The 20476-nt window shown below is 48.3% G+C and overlaps 2 protein-coding genes across 2 annotated transcripts in view; both read left to right on the top strand.

Annotated features, from left to right (window-relative positions):
* Positions 1–15146, top strand: part of ptpn4a (protein tyrosine phosphatase non-receptor type 4a) — a 47421-nt gene extending 32275 nt beyond the window's left edge. The window contains exons 13-27 of the mRNA XM_083681763.1: positions 11–79; positions 707–841; positions 1161–1322; positions 4488–4644; positions 4857–4940; positions 5052–5108; positions 5744–5900; positions 6261–6427; positions 7634–7724; positions 8055–8116; positions 8456–8602; positions 8820–8948; positions 9581–9729; positions 10508–10643; positions 12323–15146. Of these exons, the coding sequence (XP_083537889.1) occupies positions 11–79; positions 707–841; positions 1161–1322; positions 4488–4644; positions 4857–4940; positions 5052–5108; positions 5744–5900; positions 6261–6427; positions 7634–7724; positions 8055–8116; positions 8456–8602; positions 8820–8948; positions 9581–9729; positions 10508–10643; positions 12323–12640 (2020 nt within the window). The 3' untranslated portion in view covers positions 12641–15146. The remainder of the gene's footprint in view (positions 1–10; positions 80–706; positions 842–1160; positions 1323–4487; positions 4645–4856; positions 4941–5051; positions 5109–5743; positions 5901–6260; positions 6428–7633; positions 7725–8054; positions 8117–8455; positions 8603–8819; positions 8949–9580; positions 9730–10507; positions 10644–12322) is intronic.
* Positions 15147–16166: 1020 nt separating this feature from the next.
* The window catches only part of epb41l5 (erythrocyte membrane protein band 4.1 like 5), a gene marked incomplete at its 3' end in the record, with an annotated part of 30590 nt that continues 26280 nt past the window's right edge, over positions 16167–20476 (top strand). Inside the window, exons 1-2 of the mRNA XM_083681442.1 lie at positions 16167–16308; positions 17462–17664. Of these exons, the coding sequence (XP_083537568.1) occupies positions 17485–17664 (180 nt within the window). The 5' untranslated portion in view covers positions 16167–16308; positions 17462–17484. The remainder of the gene's footprint in view (positions 16309–17461; positions 17665–20476) is intronic.

The following is a 20476-nucleotide window of genomic DNA, read 5'->3' as shown; positions in this document are numbered from 1 at the left end:
GTTTCTGCAGCGGGAGGACAGAGGTGCAGTCGGTGCAGTACGGCAAGGACAAGGGCATCAAGGACCGCGTGTTCGCCAGGTAATGAGCAGCTCCTCTACGACTCACCTGTTTCCCTGTCTCTCTTCTGGGGGGGCTGGTTATCAGCACTCATTATTGCCCCTTGTCTTAAGGGTGAAAAGAGGTGAGTTAGTGGTGTTGATGGGGGGTGGGTGGCGGGGGGGGGGGGGGGGGGGTGATCATCCCTCCTTGTCCAGATAATGAACAGAACCTCTAGAACGCAGCTGGTTCCCTGTCTTTCTTCTCGCCTTCACGTCAAGTATCTCCAAAGTGTGACAGATCTTAATATAGGTTGTTGCCCAAGGTCCTGAGAATAGTTCAAATGGCTATGCACAGGCCCCTTGGAAGGACGTGATGGCGAACAGGGAGGCTGGTTATTAGCATTCATTTAGGCTTCGTTATTGCCCAGTACTCTTAGGGGGTGAGAAGGGGTGAGTTAGTGGTGTTGATGGGGGTGATCACCCCTCCTTGTCCAGGGCCTCATTATTTCCATTTGGTTCTCAGCAGTTCTCACAGCTTTAGAGAAGTGACAGGCTTCTGTCTCGTCTCTCCTTCACGAGCTTGTGATCCTCCACCGCTGTGGCCACCAGTATCACTTCCTCCTTTGGTGTGGTGGTCCTGTGACTCACTTGATGTTTTCTTGTCTAGGTCGCCCAGTAAGCCTCTGGCCAGGAAGCTGATGGGCGGGACGGACTGGGAAGCGGTGAGCAGGAACTCCCTCTCTGACGAGAGGCTGGAGACCCAGAGTCTGCCCACACGCTCCCCACCCGGAACCCCCAACCAGTGAGTTCTGAACCCTCCGCCCACGACAGGCCCAGACATTCCACTGCTCACTACTTGGTGGATAAACAAATTTATGCACGTTCATACTGTATGTATCTCAAAAGATGAACGAAATGTGTTATAGTTCAAAGACCCCTCTTGACACACATTCCTGGCAACTTTTGTGGTGATACCATGGAGAGACAGAGTAAAACATGTGGCTCTCTATTATTGGTTTCTCATGTCTTCAAAACCTGTGGACACACATTAACATGCACTCTGGTTTACACCTAATAGTGACGTCCATCTTGTTTGTTTGTTTGTTTGTTTGTGTTTGCAGCAGGAACTCGTTGTTTGTGCAGGAGGGGACGAGGCTGCGCCCGTCTTCGGTCGGTCACTTGGTGGATCATGTGATTCACGCCTCGCCGAGCCTCCCCGTCTTCTCCAACCACAAGTCTGCGTCCTCCACCCAGGCCAACAGCATCAGCCTGGACTCCACCCCGTAAGTCTGACCCCTGGTGGACAGACTAGGGTAGTGAGGATGACTATGAAGGGTGATCATTGCACGGGGGAGGAAGGGGGGGTTGGTCGCTCAATGAAGTCTGTTCGGAATAAGTTGACTGCAAATGTGTCATGCAGTTTCCCTCTTGTGATTTTAGATGTTTTGGTGTGTTGGTGAAAGTAGATTCAGTCAACTGCCTCTCCCCTGCAGTAGCGTGATTGGTTAAGGGAGAAACCAATAAGAGAGAGCCACATGTTTGACACTCTGTCTCCATGGTATCACCGCAAAGTTGCCAGGAATGTGTGTCAAGAGGGGTCAAAGAGATCATAATTTCTCGAAAACAAACAATATTGATTCTTTTGAATCCCTTCCGTTAGGACCAGAGACTCCATCTGAAAGTAGATTGAGTTGAATGTCAATACAATACACAGTAAGAGCTGTGGGCGAAGCTGACAACAAACTAATTGAAGTTGTCCGCGAACAGCTCTGCCCTCCCCGCAAAACACTGCTATTGTTCTTAATGAGGGTGAAAGTTGGTGACACAGCATAGATTCCACTGTTAAAAGTGCCCACTAAAGTCCATGACAGAAATCAATGAAAGCCACATTTCAGCTGGTTTGACAATACAAATGCCGGGCTGTCTGCTTACACTGCTGAAATGGCTGCTTTTAAAAAATATATATATATATATATATTGTTTGCTTGTGTGTGTCTGTGGCTTGCAATTACAGTTCACACTCTTTCCAAATGTCATTTAAATGGGCCTAAATGGAAACAGAGTCTTTGAAAAAAGCTGTTGTAAAATGTGTTTACAGCTCCCAGGCCATGGAGGCCATTCAGCAGGTCTGACATGGTTAGGGGGTGGTGGTGGTAAACACATCGAGGCCTTTGGCCCGTCTTTGGGAGTCGTATACACTCGGGCTATTGGCCTGTGACAGACTTAACTGGTATAAACATAGGCCTCCAGTAATTACCCTGGTCACTCTAGCGCAGAATATAACCCGCTGATGTTCGAGAGTGGCCCTGTCTTAAGTGTAGGGTTACCCTGTCGAGGTAGGCTAAGCTCAGCTTGTTAACCACCCAGGCCAGGCCAAGCCAGGCCAGGCCGCTCCCCAACCCCACTTACCCCCCCCCCCCCCCCCCCCCCTCTTAGGTTCCTTCTGCCACTGCTCTGAGATGCCCTTTAAGAATGGCCTGTTTATAATTAGACTGGGTCTGGATGAAATGAGATGCCCTGCTCCCTGTTTGTCTGAGACTCTGTGTGACCATTAACAGGAAGGATGTTTTCATCTTTCTAAAGTTAAGTTGTACCTACGGGTGATGGCATCTAGGACGTTGTTCCATTGTTACTGTTAAGTCGTACCTACGGGTGATGGCATCTAGGACGTTGTTAACATTCTTACTTGTCGATGCGTAGTCAGGCACCAGTTACAGATACTGCATTTTCCCCTCCACCACCTGAGGTTTGAAGACTGTGTACTCGGCACGTGCCTGAAATGACAATGTTAAGTAACATATACCAGGGATTGTTCCACCTCCTACAAATTCCATATTTAATCCATACATACTGTACACATGCCCACACACACACACACACACACACACCATATGCACTTTCCTTTTCGCTGCTGTTCCACTCCCACATGGTCCCCTCGACAAACACACACACACGCACACACACACACACACACACACACACACACACACACACAAACACACACACATGCGCTCACACACACGCGCTCACATTCTGTGCCAAACCATTTGCTCATCTTGCTGTCACTGATCCAAAAGATGACATAACCACCTGCTCACTCTTCCTGAGTGCATGCATCACTGTTATATCCAGTGACACACACACACACACACACACAGACACAGTTGCTCTCTTTCTCAAAAAAGAAACATAAAGACAACCATATTCACTGTCACTTTGCCTTAGCTCTGCGGGTATATGGTTTCATGTAGTAGGAACCTTGGTACTATGAGGACATGATCCTTAAACCAGGACAACATTCCTCCTGAGGCCTGTCCCTCGAGGCTAACCTGAGTCTGACCTGTAAAGAACAAAGACGACTTTGACACACCACAGGCATTGTGAAGGGGACAAGCATTGACTCGACTAGACCTATTGTCCTTGTGCTCTGGGAAAAATATGGCCTTATTGTTTGCCTTTGTGTATACAGTCGTAGCTACGTTGGTGGGGTTTGCTTTCTCCTTTCATTTCGAGGTGTACGTAGGTCCAGAATTTGATTGAGAAGTACAGGATGCTCTGGAGGTTGTACTATTCCTGTGATACTCTCCATCCCTGGGAGACGAGGCTTGGGTCGGTGTCGCCGTTTGCTTTGTAGCGTTGTGTTGTTTGTTTTGGAGAGGCCTGTCCCCTCCCGCCGGGTCGACCTCGTGGCCCATGTGTCCCCTTCACTGTGACACCAGCTCCAGTCACAGGAAGCCAAACAAAGCCAATGTGATGTGACTGTTCCCTGCTCCCCCTAGGCCCCCTCAGGCTGAGTGACTCAGCTGGGGACTTACATACACACACACACATATACACAACCTAGTACATACACACACACAACCTAGTGTACACACACACACACACACACACACACCGACACACACACACACACAACCTAGTGTACACACACACACACACACACCGACACACACACACACACAACCTAGTGTACACACACACACACACACACACACACACACACACACACACCTACGGAGACACACACACACACACAACCTAGTATACACACACTCACTCACACACACACACACACACACACACACACACACACACACACACGCTGTGCTGCTCTGTTGGAGAAGGTATGATAGGACTAGGAGTTGTGCTGTAGGCCACAGAGAGAACAGGGGTCACAGAAGTGCAGCCAAAAGCCATGCAAGTCTGGCTACTGGATGACTCACAAGGCTGTTATAATAGGTCTTAACATGAGTCATTACAGACTGGGATTGTAGATGGGGATCTGGTTTGTTTTGGAACTTAGGGAAAGAGAAGGAACTTATCATAGAAAAAGTATTAGTCATACAGCTTTTGGGTATTGAAACACTGTACGATGTCTAACTGTCTGTATGTGTGTCTGTGTGTGTGTGTGTGTGTGTCTGTGTGTGTGTCTGTGTCTGTGTGTGTAGATCCCCAGAGACAGTAGACGGCCAGCCCCCAGCCCTGCCCCCTAAACAGTCCAGGAAGAACCTGAGCCAGATCATCCAGGCCCACTCCCAGCAGAGTCTCCTAGACAACCACATCAACGAGATGTACGACGTCCCCATGGCAACAGACAAGACCACGGTAAGACCACCCTGACTGACTGCGCCGCGGCCCGTTTCACGGTCGACACGCTGTTTACACGATGTTCTGCTGCGGTTGAAGTTCAGAGAAGTGAAATTGCCTCGAGGCTGGTTCATGACCACGGAGCCACTGTTCACAGAGTGTTGATGTTCTTGCGTGCCGTTTGATTGGCAGAACTAGTAAGTACATGTGTTTGTCCTCCTCCTCTGCAGCTGAACGGCGTCGTCCCTCATGACAATCTGGTCCTGATCAAGATGAGGCCGGACGAAAGCGGACGATTTGGCTTCAATGTCAAGGTGAGGACTCACTACAACCACCTTATTGGTGATGATGATGGTGGTGGAGGTGGAGGTCGTAGTGGTGATGATGATGATTTTATACATGAACCTCTGTCTGTCTGGTTCCAGGGCGGTGCCGATCAGAAGATGCCTGTCATCGTGTCTCGTGTTGCCCCGGGGACGTCGGTATGCCACAGCACCACCAACACCCTGCCACACACACACACACACACACACACACACACACACACACACACACACTCAAACTTCCCTCTTTGGCAACCTCAAAGGTGCTGTCACTCCCTCTATCACTTTCATCCTCTCTCACTCACTCACACAGTTGCTCTCACTTTCTCTCTCTCTCTCTCTCTCTCTCTCTGTCACACACACACACACACACACACACACACACACACACACATATTCTCTCGCTATCGCTCTCACAGACAGATGCGTGATGAATGAAACAGCCCATTGTTTTGAACGGAGACTCAAAGAGAGCAGTCATTCTGAAGAGTAACACTCACACACTGTCTAGGCCTCAGAATGATGTTCTCTGAGATAACTTCATCAACCTCTCTGACTTCATGGATTAGCAGTCAATTCACGGCACAAGACTCACATCCTCCTGAAATTGATCAAGTTAAGGTTTTGAATGAATAGCAGGACTCTTCTGTGTCGTTACGGACCACAGGTGGCCACCTCCCCAGTCCCTTCTCTCTCCTCGTGCCCTGTGTATTCACCCGACATTGACCGCGTTCTGACCGCACTTGGACCGCATTCTGACCGCGTCCTGACCGCAATCTCCTCCCCTCCTACAGGCTGACCTGTGTGTTCCCCGGCTGAACGAAGGCGACCAAGTGGTGCTGATCAACGGTCGAGACATCTCGGAGCACACTCACGACCAGGTGGTCATGTTCATCAAGGCCAGCTGTGAGAGCCACTCAGGAGAGCTCATACTACTGGTCCGGCCCAATGGTGAGAGCTTGGGTCTCTAAACCCCCTGCATGGTAATAGGCATGATGATGATGATTGGATGTTCTACTACGACAGTATTGGTCCGGCCCAGTGGTGAGCACTCAGGGGAGGGGCTAGGGTTTATTGTCATGGTGATGATGTTCTGAATCTACAGTATTTACAGAGTTTTTTTCATCCTACAGACTAACCGAGTGTGTAGACATGGCAGGGCAGACATTAGCATGGACAGATTCAGACAGTACAAAACAGCACAGCCCAGAGCAGGTTAGAAGAGATGTCAAAGTAAAACAAGGCTTCAGCAGTATCCTGGATCAGGATATGTCCAGTCGCTCTGGGTCCTGACGGTGTCTTTCCCTACAGCCATGTACGAGGTGGTGGAGGAGAAGCAAGAGGCGGAGCCGGACTTCCAGTACATCCCAGAAAAGTCTCCACAGGACCCGTCCCAGCTGGACCAGGACGCCTGGAGAGACTCCATGACCATCCTGAAGGAGGGTCTCACCGGCGGGGCCATCCTGTCTCAGTTTGATGTGAGTCTTCTGTGCCTTTTATGGAGGTTACACCAGGGCTCCCCCCCCCCCCCTTCCCCTTACCCTCCCCCTCCACTCATTTTCTGATTCCCTCCCCTGATTAGTGGACACTGTACACCAGTGGAGGCTGGTGGGCGCAGAAATCGGAGGACGGGCGAACACGTGGTTTTAATACCAATCCTCATTCCGTTCCACGCGTTACGAAGAGCCCGTCCTTCGATATTGTTTTACCTCCACCCGCCTCCCCGGACTGGACACGCAAGAAATAGCTCTCCCTTCAGATCTGTTCATCAGATCTCTTATCAGATCTGTGATGGGGGGGGGGGAGATGAGGGCCGACTTTGTAGTACGAAATACCTGGTTACTGTACAGTATGTGTGCTTTAACACGCTTTTAGAGGTGTTAGTGACAGGCTCTCTTTTTTCTCACAGTTCCTCTGAGTGCAGGGTGATGTAGCAACCTCACAGAAACAGCCTTCACCTCTAGGTTCTTACACAACAGGCTTCTTTGTGATGAACAGTGGTGAAGGCGGCAGGCAGGATAAGGAGGTGTGTAGTTTGTTGTGTCGATGCGTCAGACCTCGCGGTCGGGAAACAAAGGTCTTATTATTTCCTCTCTCACATTCCGATGACTTCCTGTCTTTCATCAAGCTGCCTTAACTGCTTCCTGTTGCACTGCCCTGTTGTGTTATTAGAGAAGAAGAATGTGAAACAGCGAGGGTTCAAGGAAACGCGCGCACGTACGCACACACACACACACACACACACACTCACACACACACAGTGAGAAAGAAAGCATGAGAGAGAGAAGGAGAAAAGAGGCAGAAAAAAAAGACAGAGAGAGAGAGAGACAATACACAAGCTGAGGAGAGGTTGCATTTCTTAGCGTTTGGTGCATTAAATCAGCTTAAATATATACACATTTTGCCCGTAGTCCCAAAGATTAGCAGCATCTTATGTATTCCTAACACAGCAGGTAAAAGCAGCTTAGGCAAAGACTTAGCTTCCCGACGTAGGAGACATTCTCAGCCATATTCCCTTCATTTATTTATGTAAACATGGCAGTGACGATGCTCTGCTCAGGGCTCAATCCTCTACGCGTCTTTAATGCGCGAGGGGAACAATAACTGCGCTAGCGTGAACCGCAACTCGTAATTGATTGTCGACACGCAGTTTCATTTGTTCTGCTTTTATTCTCTCCGTACAGCAACTCTATCGGAAGAGGCCTGGGATGACAATGTTGTGTGCCAAATTACCTCAGAACATTTCCAAAAACCGCTACAGAGACATCTCACCCTGTGAGTACTGAGCCGCACTCCGACCAGTTTAACCCTGTTTACTTTGTTGACCTCATCTGTTATGCGTTAACTCATCATCTCTTTTTTCCCCCTTCCTCTTTCTTCCTCCCCTCTTTCTCCCCCCTTCTTTCTTTCTCCCCTCTTCTTTCTTCCCCCCCTCCCCTTTCTTCCCCCCCTCCCCTTTCTCTCCCCCCTCCCCTCTTTCCCCCCCCCCTTTCTTTCTCCCCCCCTCTTTCTTCCTCCCCTCCTCTTTCTTTCTCCCCTCCCCTCTTTCTCCCCCCCCCCCCCCCCCTCCCCTCCCTGTCCCCTCTTGTCCTCCTCTGTTTTCAGACGATGCTACGCGGGTCATTCTGAAAAGCACAGATGACTACATCAATGCAAATTACATCAACGTGAGTGTCTGTCCTCTCCACCTCCTCCGGATCAAACCCGCCCGTTCACTCCACTCCTCCCACACCCGTCCTCACGTCTTTGTTCACTTTAAATAGCTCTATGTAGGCTTAGCCAGAGAGCTGAGGTAAAGATACTGTATAGGCTCCACTTTTATTTTTTTATTTTTTTTTAAATGGACACATGCTCACTTGCCCACACACTCTTGCTCACACACACACACACGTGCGCACGCAAACGCACGCGCACACACACGCACATGTGTGCATGCACACACACACACACACACACACACACACACACGCACACCAGTCTTATTCTTCTCCTATCTTCCTCTCAAGATGGAGATCCCTGCGTCCAGCCTGATCAACCGCTACATTGCGTGCCAGGGGCCGCTGCCCAACACGTGCCCAGACTTCTGGCAGATGACCTGGGAGCAGGGCTCCTCCATGGTGGTCATGCTCACCACTCAGGTGGAGAGGGGGCGGGTACGTGCCACCTCTGTGCCCAGGCAACAGGCCCTCTCTTGTGCCATCATGACGTCCTGTCGTCACAGCTTTTACGAATGTCTTCACCGAATGATTTATTGACACCGGTTTTTGTTTTGTGTTTGGTTAAAATGTTCAAGTGAAATTTCATTTGTCCTCTTCTCCTGTTCAAACCATGAACCTTCTAAACCGTGTGTTGTGGTCCTCTGCTTCCCAGGTGAAGTGTCACCAGTACTGGCCCAACCCAGACAGCTCTGCCACGTACGGAGGCTTCCGGGTGTCCTGTCTGACAGAGGAGGGCAACTCCGCCTTCCTGGTCCGAGACATGACTCTCACACGCTTAGAGGTACAGTCACGTGTTAAGCACCACCTGCTGTGGTGATACCCATGCCCTTTTTGATACCCATGCCCTTTTTGCAAGTCAAGCCAACTGTCAAGTAAACTTTGAATTTTTTTTTAAAAAAAATGAAAAAACGTGGGTTGCAGCTTCTTTGACTTTTCACATGGTAATTCACCAAGGATTATGAGATGCAAATACGGTAAACTTCCTCTTTAAGTGGTAAGGGATGAGCACCGAGCGTTACCATGGTGACTTGTGTGGGCTGTTCTTTTTCTGGCTCATGCGGAGCACGTACGGCTCATGTTGCCATGGCGATCGGCCTCACAGCCATGAGGCGGTATGATATTGAGGCAGCCTGTGTTGTGTTACTATGGCGACACTGATAGATGATGTTAAAGGGCCAAACACATTTTGGCCACCGTATACAACACATCCCACAGACTGTGGTTGACCACTGCATTGGCTGTGCTTCCCTCCCCCATTGTGTGTGTGTGTGTGTGTGTGTGTGTGTGTGTGTTTGTGTGTTTGTGTGTGTGTCTCTGGTGGTGAATATTAATAGAGTGCCCAGACAAGCAGTCTTTTCCCCTGTTGTCATAGCAATGCTCCCCTAACTGTCTGTCTTGTTGCCGTGGGTACAGAGTGAGGAGAGCCGGGAGCTGACCCAGATCCAGTATCTGGCCTGGCCGGACCACGGCGTTCCTGACGACTCCACAGACTTCCTGGACTTTGTCAGCCTGGTGCGGAGCAAACGAGCCGGCAAGGATGAGCCCATGGTGGTCCACTGCAGGTACCGTACCGGAGGGTCACACTGGGCCGTCGCACAATGCACATTCTGGACCTGTCACATACTCAGGGACGGAACTTTACCCTGTGCTTTCACTGTAGGGCCTCTCGCCCTCACTCTGTCTTCAAAGTAATGACATATGGTCATTCAGCTCATTCCTTTATCCAGAGTATATAGTCAATATATGAGGTCTATGCAGGTATTAAGCCCACCTCTCTGGTGTAGCAAACACCATTAGAACCACTACCCAGTCTGTGCCAACCAGGGGAGGCTGGTGGAGGCAGAAATCAGATCAGAGGACAGCCTCATTGTAATGCATGGAGTGGAATGAGGAATTGTATCAAGTCCTCCGATTCCTACCTCCGCCAGCCTCCCCTGCTGCCAGCAGACCTCTCCCTGCCACCACTGACTCCCATTCCCCCAACACAGCAGCCCTGAACACTGCAGATAGACCTAACCCATGTTACGTGCTAATGGGACTCCAGACATGCCTCAACAACACACTGGAATGCATGTAATGCATTGAATGTATCTAACGCCTAGGGATATGGGTTTTTATGCTTTCAAATCTATATGTAAATCGAGATCGTAATATCATAAATGTACAGCATAGTGCTTAGGCATGCAGAACGCCCACTGGAAAAGGATAATTCTCCATGTGAAAGGGAGAAACTGTAACCTCAGTTAACCCCCCACCCCACCCCCTCTCTCCCTCCCTCTCTCCTCCGTTTTAACCCTCTCTCCTCCTCCCCACTCCTCTCCCCCTCTCTGTCACACGCAGCGCGGGGATTGGCCGAACGGGAGTTCTCATCACCATGGAGACAGCGTTGTGCCTGATGGAGTGCAGTCAGCCTGTTTATCCGTTGGACATCGTCAGAACCATGAGGGACCAGAGGGCGATGATGATTCAGACCCCCGTAAGACCTCCTCTCCTCCTGCTCCTCCTCTTTTCTCCTCTCCTCCTTCTCTGCTGCTCTCCTCCTCCTCCTCTTCTGTTCCTCTCCTCCTCCTCCTCTTCTGTTCCTCTCCTCCTTCTCCTCCTCCTCTTTTCTCCTCTCTTCCTCTCCTCCTTCCCTCTTTCTTCTCCACCTCCTCTTCTGTTCCTCTCCTCCTCCTCCTCCTCCTCCTCCCTTTCTCTTCTCTCCCCTCTCCCGCTCGCTCGCTCGCCTCATCCAAGATGGCTCCCCTACAGCCTCCCGATTGTTACCCAAATAGACCTCGGTCTCAGGGTGCCTTTATAAGAACAATTCGAGCACACTTGTCGAATTTCACCAGAAAAAAAGGAGCGGGTTATCCTATGCTGATTGCGCTTGTTTTCTCCATCCCTATTGTGTCGGCTTTGGTAAACGCTCCATTGTCACCGTCTACCAGTGACATTCTTTTGTGCCAGTGACAATGGCATTGTCTCGCCAGACTCATACACCCGGCTGTAATGACTATTCTCCTGCATTCACTGGGCTCTGGCACGGAGATATACTTGTCTGTGCCACTGTTCCCTCTCTGTGCCGTCTTAACCATGCGGACCACAGCCTGCGTTCGATTGACTCACCGACACCACAGTATGTCAGCCCAGTCTGTCCCTGCACCGTCCGAACCAGATAAACAGAAAAACCAAAACAACAAAAAACAGCCCTGCATTCGGCTGCTTCTCATCTCGACCCAGAGCCTCCCCATCCCTCTAGAGATCGCCACACGAGTGCCATTTCGGCCCCGGCCACCCTCAGCCCTGACCCCGTCCCCCGAGCCAGGAAGCCACGGTAGCGGAGGTACAGATGATGATGATGCAGCGGTAATTTCATTAGGATACGCTGAGCTCTAATGAGGCTAGCACACCCCCAGGGCTCTAGGGGGGAGGATAGGAGGAGGGGGGAGAGGAGGGGGGAGATGGGGGCAGGGAGGGGGGAGTAAGAGACGATGTTAATGAGACTAGAGGAAAAAAGAGGTCTACCATGTGTTTCCTCCAGTCGTACACGTGTATGATTACAAACACACGCACGCACGCACGCACACACACACACACACACACACACACACACACACACACACACACACAAGCACGTGCGCACACACACACACAAGCACACACACACACAAGCGCACACACACACACACACACACAAGCGCGCACACACACACACACACACACACACACACACACACACACACACACTCTCACTGCACCCCACCTCAGGGAAGTTAGCTGTTCAGATTGTTTATTCACGCCTGGCTGCCTCTGCTTCCCCATCACAGGCTGTTCTTGCCTGTGTGCTCATGCCTTACCCTCACCATTAGCATCCTTACCATTAGCATCCTTACCATTAGCATCCTCACCATTAGCATCCTTACCATTAGCACCCTTACCATTAGCATCCTTACCATTAGCACCCTTACCATTAGCACCCTTACCATTAGCATCCTTACCATTAGCACCCTTACCATTAGCACCCTTACCATTAGCATCCTTACCATTAGCATCCTCACCATTAGCATCCTCACCATTAGCATCCTTACCATTAGCATCCTTACCATTAGCATCTTTACCATTAGCTCACGTTGTTGTTGTTGTTCTTCTCCCCTCCCTCTTATGTCTCCTCAGAGCCAGTACAGGTTTGTCTGTGAAGCCATCCTCAAGGTGTACGAGGAGGGGCTGGTCAAACCCCTGAGGTCTACCCTTTACCAGAGAGAAGAAGAAGAAGTAGGAGAAGAGGAAGACGTAGGAGAAGGAGAAGAAGAAGAAGAAGAAGTAGGAGAAGAGGAAGAACTAGGAGAAGAGGAAGATGAGGAGGAGGAGGAAGAAGAGGACGAGGAGGACGAGGAGGAGGAGGAGGAGGAAGAAGAAGAGGAGGCTAGCGTTGCTAGTGTGACCAGCGTTACAAGTGTGACCAGCGAGACCAGCTTGACCCCTGAACCCTGACCCCTGACCTCTTGGAGCTGACCCGGGTCCCCAGGGCGACGCCCGCGCCAGGGAGGAGTCCTGGGGACTGGGGGCAGCGGAGAGAACAAAGCACTGTTGCACTTTACGCCGACAAAAAAACAAACAAACAGAAAATCATGGACAAAAGAATCCAGCTATGTTAAATAGGTACCATTAGGGACATTGTGTGTTCAGGGTAATAAAATAAAATGAAAAAAAAGAATATGTCAATATACAACATGGTGAAATTGCTGTAGTGCCATAAGTACGAAGGGCAGGGCAGCGAGGGAGTGAATATTTTTACGTGTGGTCGCCCCCGTCCCCTCCGAGTGAATCTGCGAGACGAGGCGGACATGCCTTTTCTTCGATGTCCATCTCCTGGCTGATTGAGAGAATACCGTATCTTTTTTCAAAGAGTATTTATTGTGTTTTAGTTTGTCAAACTCTGTCCACTGAACAAACGTGTATGTTAGTACAAGTCTAGCTTCATGCTTCCCAAATGAAATCATAGATAGTAAAAAGTAGTGTGATTCATTTGTTTTTTTCTTTACTTAGTGAAAAAAGTGGTTTAATTTATTGTTCTTTTTTTTTTTGCTATCTTGTTGAAATTCAGACAATAGACAGACACATCAGAGCACTTTGTGTGTAACCCCAGCTAACCCTGTGGCTGTTGTGTTGCTATGCCTCTGTGCTTGCATAGATCAAACAGGAGCCAATTGAGTGGCCTTTATTGGCCTGTTAAAACTGTCCAGTTGGTAAACGATCCATCAGAGCTTTTACTGGGTCAGGACATGCGGTCTAAGCTATTTCACAAAGTCCCTTTGCCACCAAGGCAAGTAATGCTAACAAAATGGGAGACTTGATTTTTTCAGTTTTGTTTCTCCCCGTCTATGTTTGTGTGTCTGTCTCTTAAGAATGTAGAGAACACAAGCCAGCAACACTAAGAGCATTCAACGAATAATTATCCCACCTGCCCCCCTTTTTGATATATCTAGATGGTACTTAGAGGTTTTAACGAAGGCACATTTTTTAAAATTGGAGATGATGATGATGATGATGATGATGATAATGGCTTAGGATGTTTTAGGTACAGAGACAGACTGCTGGGCATTTGTTGTACCCAACACAAGAATGACATGATGACATATTTCATTCAAACCATCAGGCAACACATGGGTGCTTGTTTTCACACTGGTTCAACTGTATTGTCATTTTCATGAGCTCCTCAAATTGGAGCAGCTTGGTAATAGTTTTAGGTCCTCTTCTTCTCATGAAAGAGGCTGTTTTCTTGCTTTGTTTTTATTACATGTTGCCATTTTGGCACTGTAGGTATAGTGCCACCCTCTCCAATGCCGTCTACTGCACAACCAAACTGCCGTATGCCTGTGTGTGCGCTTGTGTGTGTGTGCGCTTGTGTGTGTGTGTGTGTGCGCTTGTGTGTGTGTGCGCGCGCTTGTGTGTGTGTGAGTGTGTGTGTGTGTGCTTGTGTGCGCACTTGTGTGTGTGTGTGCTTGTGCGTGCGTGCGTGCGTGCGTGTGAGAGAGGGGGAGAGAGAGAGGGAGAGATGCAGCAGTTTCTGTTGTGTATATTTGTCCTGCCTCTGGTGCTGCTGTGGCTGTGTGTCCAATGGTGTCTGTATAACCATTAGCTAACCTAAGCTAACCTGCAGTAACCCCTCGTCATGCTTTAACTGCCCATTTCAACATAGACTGTCAGTCATTTGTTGTTCAATGTTATCTGTCTGGAATAAGCCTGCTTGTAAACTAGTATGGGTGTGACTTGTCATTGTTACATCTTCCTGATCTGAGGTGACTGGGGTGAATCTATGGTGGAGGCAAAGGAGGGATTATGTTGGCCATTACACAGGCCTTCTGTGAAACCACCAGATTCAGTCCCTTACCAGTCCACTGAATGGAATCCACGCAAACATCATTCGATTCTTCTCTTTTTCTTCCTTCCAAAATCTTCCTCTCTTTTGATCATACATGGATCCCACTCACTACGTTCTGCCTCAGAGGGCACGTGACACATCATAAGAACACAACTACAGTACAGTTACCGAACATCACACCAGACTAGGGATTTCAGGACCATCAAACGATCATGTTTACGAATGTCCAGCATTGAGCTTTGGTCAAAGTGTTGTGATGGCATATTGGGGTACATTGGGGGTACTGTTTGGAGGAGGCAGTATGGAGGGGAGGGGGGGAGGGGAGGGGAGGGTGGCTGGCTGAGTTGTATTTTTGTAAAGGAAACAGTTCTTGCTTCTTGGGAAAGGACAGCACTTTGCAGATGACTGGGTAGCTGTGATCGCTGCTGAATAAGTCAGAAACATAAAGTGGTGTTATGATTTTTATTTATCATTTTATTTGTTTGTAAGACACCTGTAGGGAACAAAAACTCCAAACTACACAGTGCCACTTGTTCATTTTGTGTAAATATACTAGACCATGTAAATACAATGTTGTATATGAAAAAAATCTTTAAAATAAAAGGGAAAATCATTTGTGAGTTGAAATGTTGTTTTTGTTTTGAGAATGACCTGAATCGTGTGTGTTATTAGAATACATTATTACTTCAGTCCATTGCTCTTAGATTTGTCTTTATTGTTTACTGGCAGTTTATTGACAATGCTTTAAATATGTTCCTAAGCCTAATTACAAACAACTAAATATTGTCTGTTAATAAAGCATGAAAAGTGGCTTTGGCTGATGTTGCTTTTCCACACTGTAAAAGTGAGGGCAGGCAATGCAATGTGGTGAAGAGATGAATGGTGTTATAAACCATGTTAGCATTAGCTTGTCAGAGTAGTGGCAGTACTGTCAAGTTAAACGTTTTTTATTTCTGCCTAAACACCTGTAGGAAAATGTCACTGTTTGCCCTCATCTTCTCAAGGATCAAGGTTTGACTAGAGTATTTCTCATAGTTATTAGACTGTGTCGTGTGGTGACTGGTGAGACTTGCATCTGTCACTTTAAATGGTCCTTCTGGTATAGTCTGAGGTGGAATGTAATGGAATCAGTTGTTGTAATGTCGACATGAAGATTCATAAGTGATCTCTGACCCCTAAGCATTGAAGGAGAAGCCCCACACTCATGCTATCACAACGACCAGTAGGTGGCACTGTTGCTAAATGGAGATGAAACCTCATGCAGCCTCAATTTGATCTGATTCAAAAACCTTTCCTTATAACTTTCAGTGTGGTTTTTTTTGCAATTATTTTAGCCATTATCATATTATTGAACACACATTTATTTTAACAAAAGAATCCTGTATTATTATGCAACCCTAATGAGGAGGGCATAACATATCAGAGGCTACAAATTACAAAAGAGGGCATTAAGAATACATTTTGTTTAGAGGAAATAAATACCTTGTAATATAATGTCATGAAATACATGAGGTTCATTTCAAGAGTACCACCCAACACCCCACTATTGTCCCTTTAAATGCAAATCCGGTTTTGTTCGAGATTTATCCCAACGTCACATCCTGGGAATCTTGCCTCCCACTTTTCTTGGGACTTGTGAAAATCATCCCGTCGGCGTCCGAGGGGCAAAAACACACCACACATCCCAACCATGGCGATTTAATAACAGGATCTTTATTAAACCTGGGCAATGCAAGTGGACTATATCTCGTTTTGAATACCAGCAAGTCTTTTTTTGGTGAGTATCGCTTTTAGCTATGACTTTGGGATCTACAAGTGGCCCGACAGCAAGTGTATGTCGGAGTTTTTTCATCTGTTGCCTCAGCATCATCACAGGAGGAGGTAGCGAGCCTGCTAAACCTGTTGCTCTCGTCCGTTGCTAAGTAGCTAAATAGCTAAAATTTCAATATTTACTCGCAGTTGATCTATTTATTTCATTTTCAACAGTGATTATCTTTGGAATCCGGAATCAAAAAAACGTGTAGGCTAATAATAGTATTGAGCAAAGCCAATTGTGTTAGGCAAACAAAGCTTGCTAGCACTAGCCAGCTAGTACTAGCTGCGCAAACCAGCTGGCAGCATGCAAATAAGCCAGTCAGCTAGTTGGCCCTGTTGGGGTGTTTTTGATCGCTAGTTACTTGGTTTTCGGATATTTGACAGCTGTGTCAGAACACTGTGTGTACTGTCGTCTGGCAGGGATGGTTGATGTTGTTTATTTGTAGTCTTCTCCACTGGTACTGGCTAATAATTTGGAACCACTGAAACAGCTCATCATTGAGATGAGGCCTATTGTCAAATGATGCCCCACATAAGAAAACTAATCTAAATCTTAATCTATACAGGAGAAAACATGACGAACCTGTTGCAGATGTTATCATGACTTACTCAACTTGAGTTTGCTCTAGCTACATTGTCCTTCAGCAAAAAAGTATTTTCCATACATTTCACAGGATATATGTGGTCCTCTGTGGCTCAGTTGGTAGAGCATGGCACTAACAATGCCTAGGTTGTGGGTTTGATTCCTGCTGGGACCATATATACTGAAATGTATGCACTCACTGCAATGTAAGTCGCTTTGGATAAAGCATCAGCTAAATGGCATATCTCGTGTATATCATATGCTATCTAACTAACACTGGAGGCTTATCGGCTGGGCTGTCAGTTGTAAAATGTCAGTGCTATTGAACACAACAACAACAAAAAGAAAAAAACAGTTGTGTACAAGGTTAACAGTTGTCTGTTATGTAAAGCTATGGTGTGTTTGATGGATGAAGTACAATGTCATTCACTGAATATGTTTCTACATACAGTAGACATGGTTTGGTTGATGGTACAGCATTCTGCGATGGTCCCTCTGTGTCTGTAAGTTAATATTGTTATGTACCGTGCAGGTAACATCCACTAGGCCCCCACCATGCTGAGTTTCCTCCGCCGGACCCTGGGCCGGCGGTCCATCCGTAAGCATGCTGAGAAGGCTCGTCTGCGAGAGGCCCAGAGGGCCGTCACACACATCCCAGCTGCCGGGGACGCCAAGTCCGTCATCACCTGCCGGGTGTCCCTGCTGGACGGCACGGACGTCAGCGTGGACCTACCGGTGAGGCTTGGGGGGACTGACGCTGCAAACAGTGGGGAACTCTGTGTGGGAAAAGCACCAGCTTTGGTCTCTGCCTGTTGATTCAAGTGATGTCAAGACACACACACACACACCCACCCACCCTGGGAAGGCAACAGGTGGACGTTTGGTAGGATGACAGAATGGCGTTCCAAAAGAAGCAGGATGTTATTGCATAGCTGGTGCCCTGAGAGAAAGTCAGTAGTTTTGCGTATTGGTGCTACGATTTGTCCCCTTGCTCTGAGATCGTTATCGTGTTATGTACCTGTAATAATAAGTCTGAGGGGGTGGGGTGGGGGGGGCGGTGGTAGTGGTAGTGGTCTCAGTGTGTATGGTTAATCAATGACTGGGCCAATTTCAATTTAGCCTCACTGTGTGTGCCAGGATGTGTGTGTATATTGTAAGCAGGTGTGTGTTGTGGTGAGTGGGGCTGATCACCTGTAATACCCTGATCCCTCTGCTGCAGCTGAGCACACCTCGTCACATGACCCACCTAGCCAATAGCCAGGCGAATGGAGGCAACAGTGGAAGACTTCGCCTCTAGCCTCACAATGCCCCGCTCTCTTGGATTCCTCTAGTTCCTAAGAATTTCTCAGGCATTCCAGCCGTCGAACCAGCGGCATTCCTGTTATTCCACTACAGTATGTGAATGCTAGTATTCTAAAGAGCCTCCCCATTACACTCATGCTGTCGGCTTGGGATTTGTCAGTTTGATATGTGTGTGGTGTTGCTGGACCTTTATCACAAGACGCTCTGTATGGCAGACAAGCTTTTTTTTTGTGGAGCTCAATCTAGGCTCCCAGGCTGAGATGGTCCCATTGTACGTTTCTGGAATCGTATCAGCACCGTTTTCTCTCATTTGGCTGAAGAAGCGTTTGACTGCAAAACTTTGGGTCGTTTTTAACAGGGTTTGCAATGTCATGGGAATCTGGTAGCCAACTTTTCAAAGTGTCAGATGGGGCCCTATGTGAACCTATAGTCCCGTTATGTAAGAGTCCTAATTAATGTAGCCCGATGATGACCTTTTTTTCACTGGGTGGTGCTGGCTTTGATATGCATTTCATAGCAGGGAGGGTCGCACTGTTTTTAAGTCATGTTCCCGTTGGGTTGTGTAATATCCGTGATTATAGGCTCCCCATGCGACCATTCAGTGACTGATCCTAATCATCAAGGCCTTGTGTTCTGTTTGCTTGGTGTTCTTCTAAGACAGCTTTCAGCTAATGGTCTTTCGCTTTGTTTACATATTCTTTCTGATCTTTGACAAACATGCTGCTGGAACATACACTCGGGAGACCAACTAGACACACTGGATAAATACAGTGAATAAACATGGTGACAAATTGGAGGAAAAGATGATTATTTGGTATTGGGTAAACTAGTCTGGGAGTGGAACTACTTTAGCAGAACTTGTCACTGATACTGTGAACAAGCATTGGTTAGCACAGGGCCCTTTTGTCTTCTAGCACACCATAGAGGAACTGGCTGTAGAAAGCCGAGCCGTCGAAAGTAGAACAACTTGTGGACGTCGCGTTTGTATTTCGCTTAACAACGAGACTTGGTCTGTTTTTTTTTTTTTAAACCCTCAAGTGCATATAAGTAGTCCAGACTGGCATTCAATGAAAGAGTGAGTCGTAGCATGTTTATTGCCCTTCCCAACATGGTTGATAGATCGTTCAATATGGCTCCTCAATAGGGTTTCCTAGGGTTACCCCTCTAAAGCAGCAGCCATCCCCCCTGCCCTTCAGACTCAGACGCAAGCACAGTAAAGAACCCCAATGATTCACCTCCAGCCTGACACATCCCTCCATCCCTCTCTCCCTCCATCCCTCTCCCTCTCTCCAGGAGAGGGTTCAGTCTGAATGAGCTGAGGGAAGCGTCAAGCTTTAAGACTAGGGTGGGTGATTGGGGAGGGGAGGGGAGGGCCATATTTCTCCCTCCCTTCCCGGGCCCTCTGTGACTTGCATGCGGGAGGGAAGTAGCCTTAGGAATGTATCTGCGCCTCCAAAGGCAGCTTGTTGGCCCGGCAGGCTGGAAACCTCTGGTGAACAACGCGGCAGCGAGGCCCGGGGTTCACTGGAGCGCACAATGGGGCCTTTGTGTCCTTTCTCCAGGCCGCAGGGGCGCTTTGTGCACTATGCCAACTCCATTGGGCCTACGTGAGCGTCCGGCCAGAGGGGCTAACACTAGGGCTGGGCCTGCCCAGTGCAATGGCAGAATAGGCTACATGCATACACCCCCCCCCCCCTCTCTCTCCCCTTCTATACCCACAGCGACCCCCCCCCCCACCCCCTCTTTACAACTCCTGAGCCATAGGTGGGCAGTGTAGGCCTGTGTGCTTACTGTCACTGCTAATGTAAATGTTAGTTTGTCTTGGTATTGTGAGTGTGTGTGCTGTATCTATGTATTCAGCAGTGTCACAGCTGGAAGGCTAATTTGTTTGTGTCGGAGGTTTTTATCAGTGCTGTACAGAGCACTGTATAGAATGGGAACCTATCCAAGTTGGGGTTGTAGACAAAGATCTGGGCCTTTTTAGTGTAGCATTTTTAGTGGTTTGAGTTGCTGTTGCTTGAGCACTCTCTGCCGTGCCATGCCCCCCCCCCCCCCCCCCCGGTGGAAGACTTTAGATCTAGACTAAAGATCAAATTCAAGGGAGAAACTGCAAATAATACCAACCCCCCCTCCCCCCCGTTGACTTTCATGGGTGTAAATCGCCCTCAGCCACTACGAGCTTTGATCATTCAGTCAGTCACCTTGAACGTAAACCAGCCTGAAAGTCAGCCAGTCCAGCGGAGTG

Source organism: Argentina silus, assembly GCF_951799395.1.
Source record: "Argentina silus genome assembly, chromosome: 12".
Lineage (NCBI taxonomy): Eukaryota > Metazoa > Chordata > Actinopteri > Argentiniformes > Argentinidae > Argentina > Argentina silus.
Note: the sequence above shows the minus strand (reverse complement) of the source record. Positions and strands in the feature narration are given on the sequence as shown.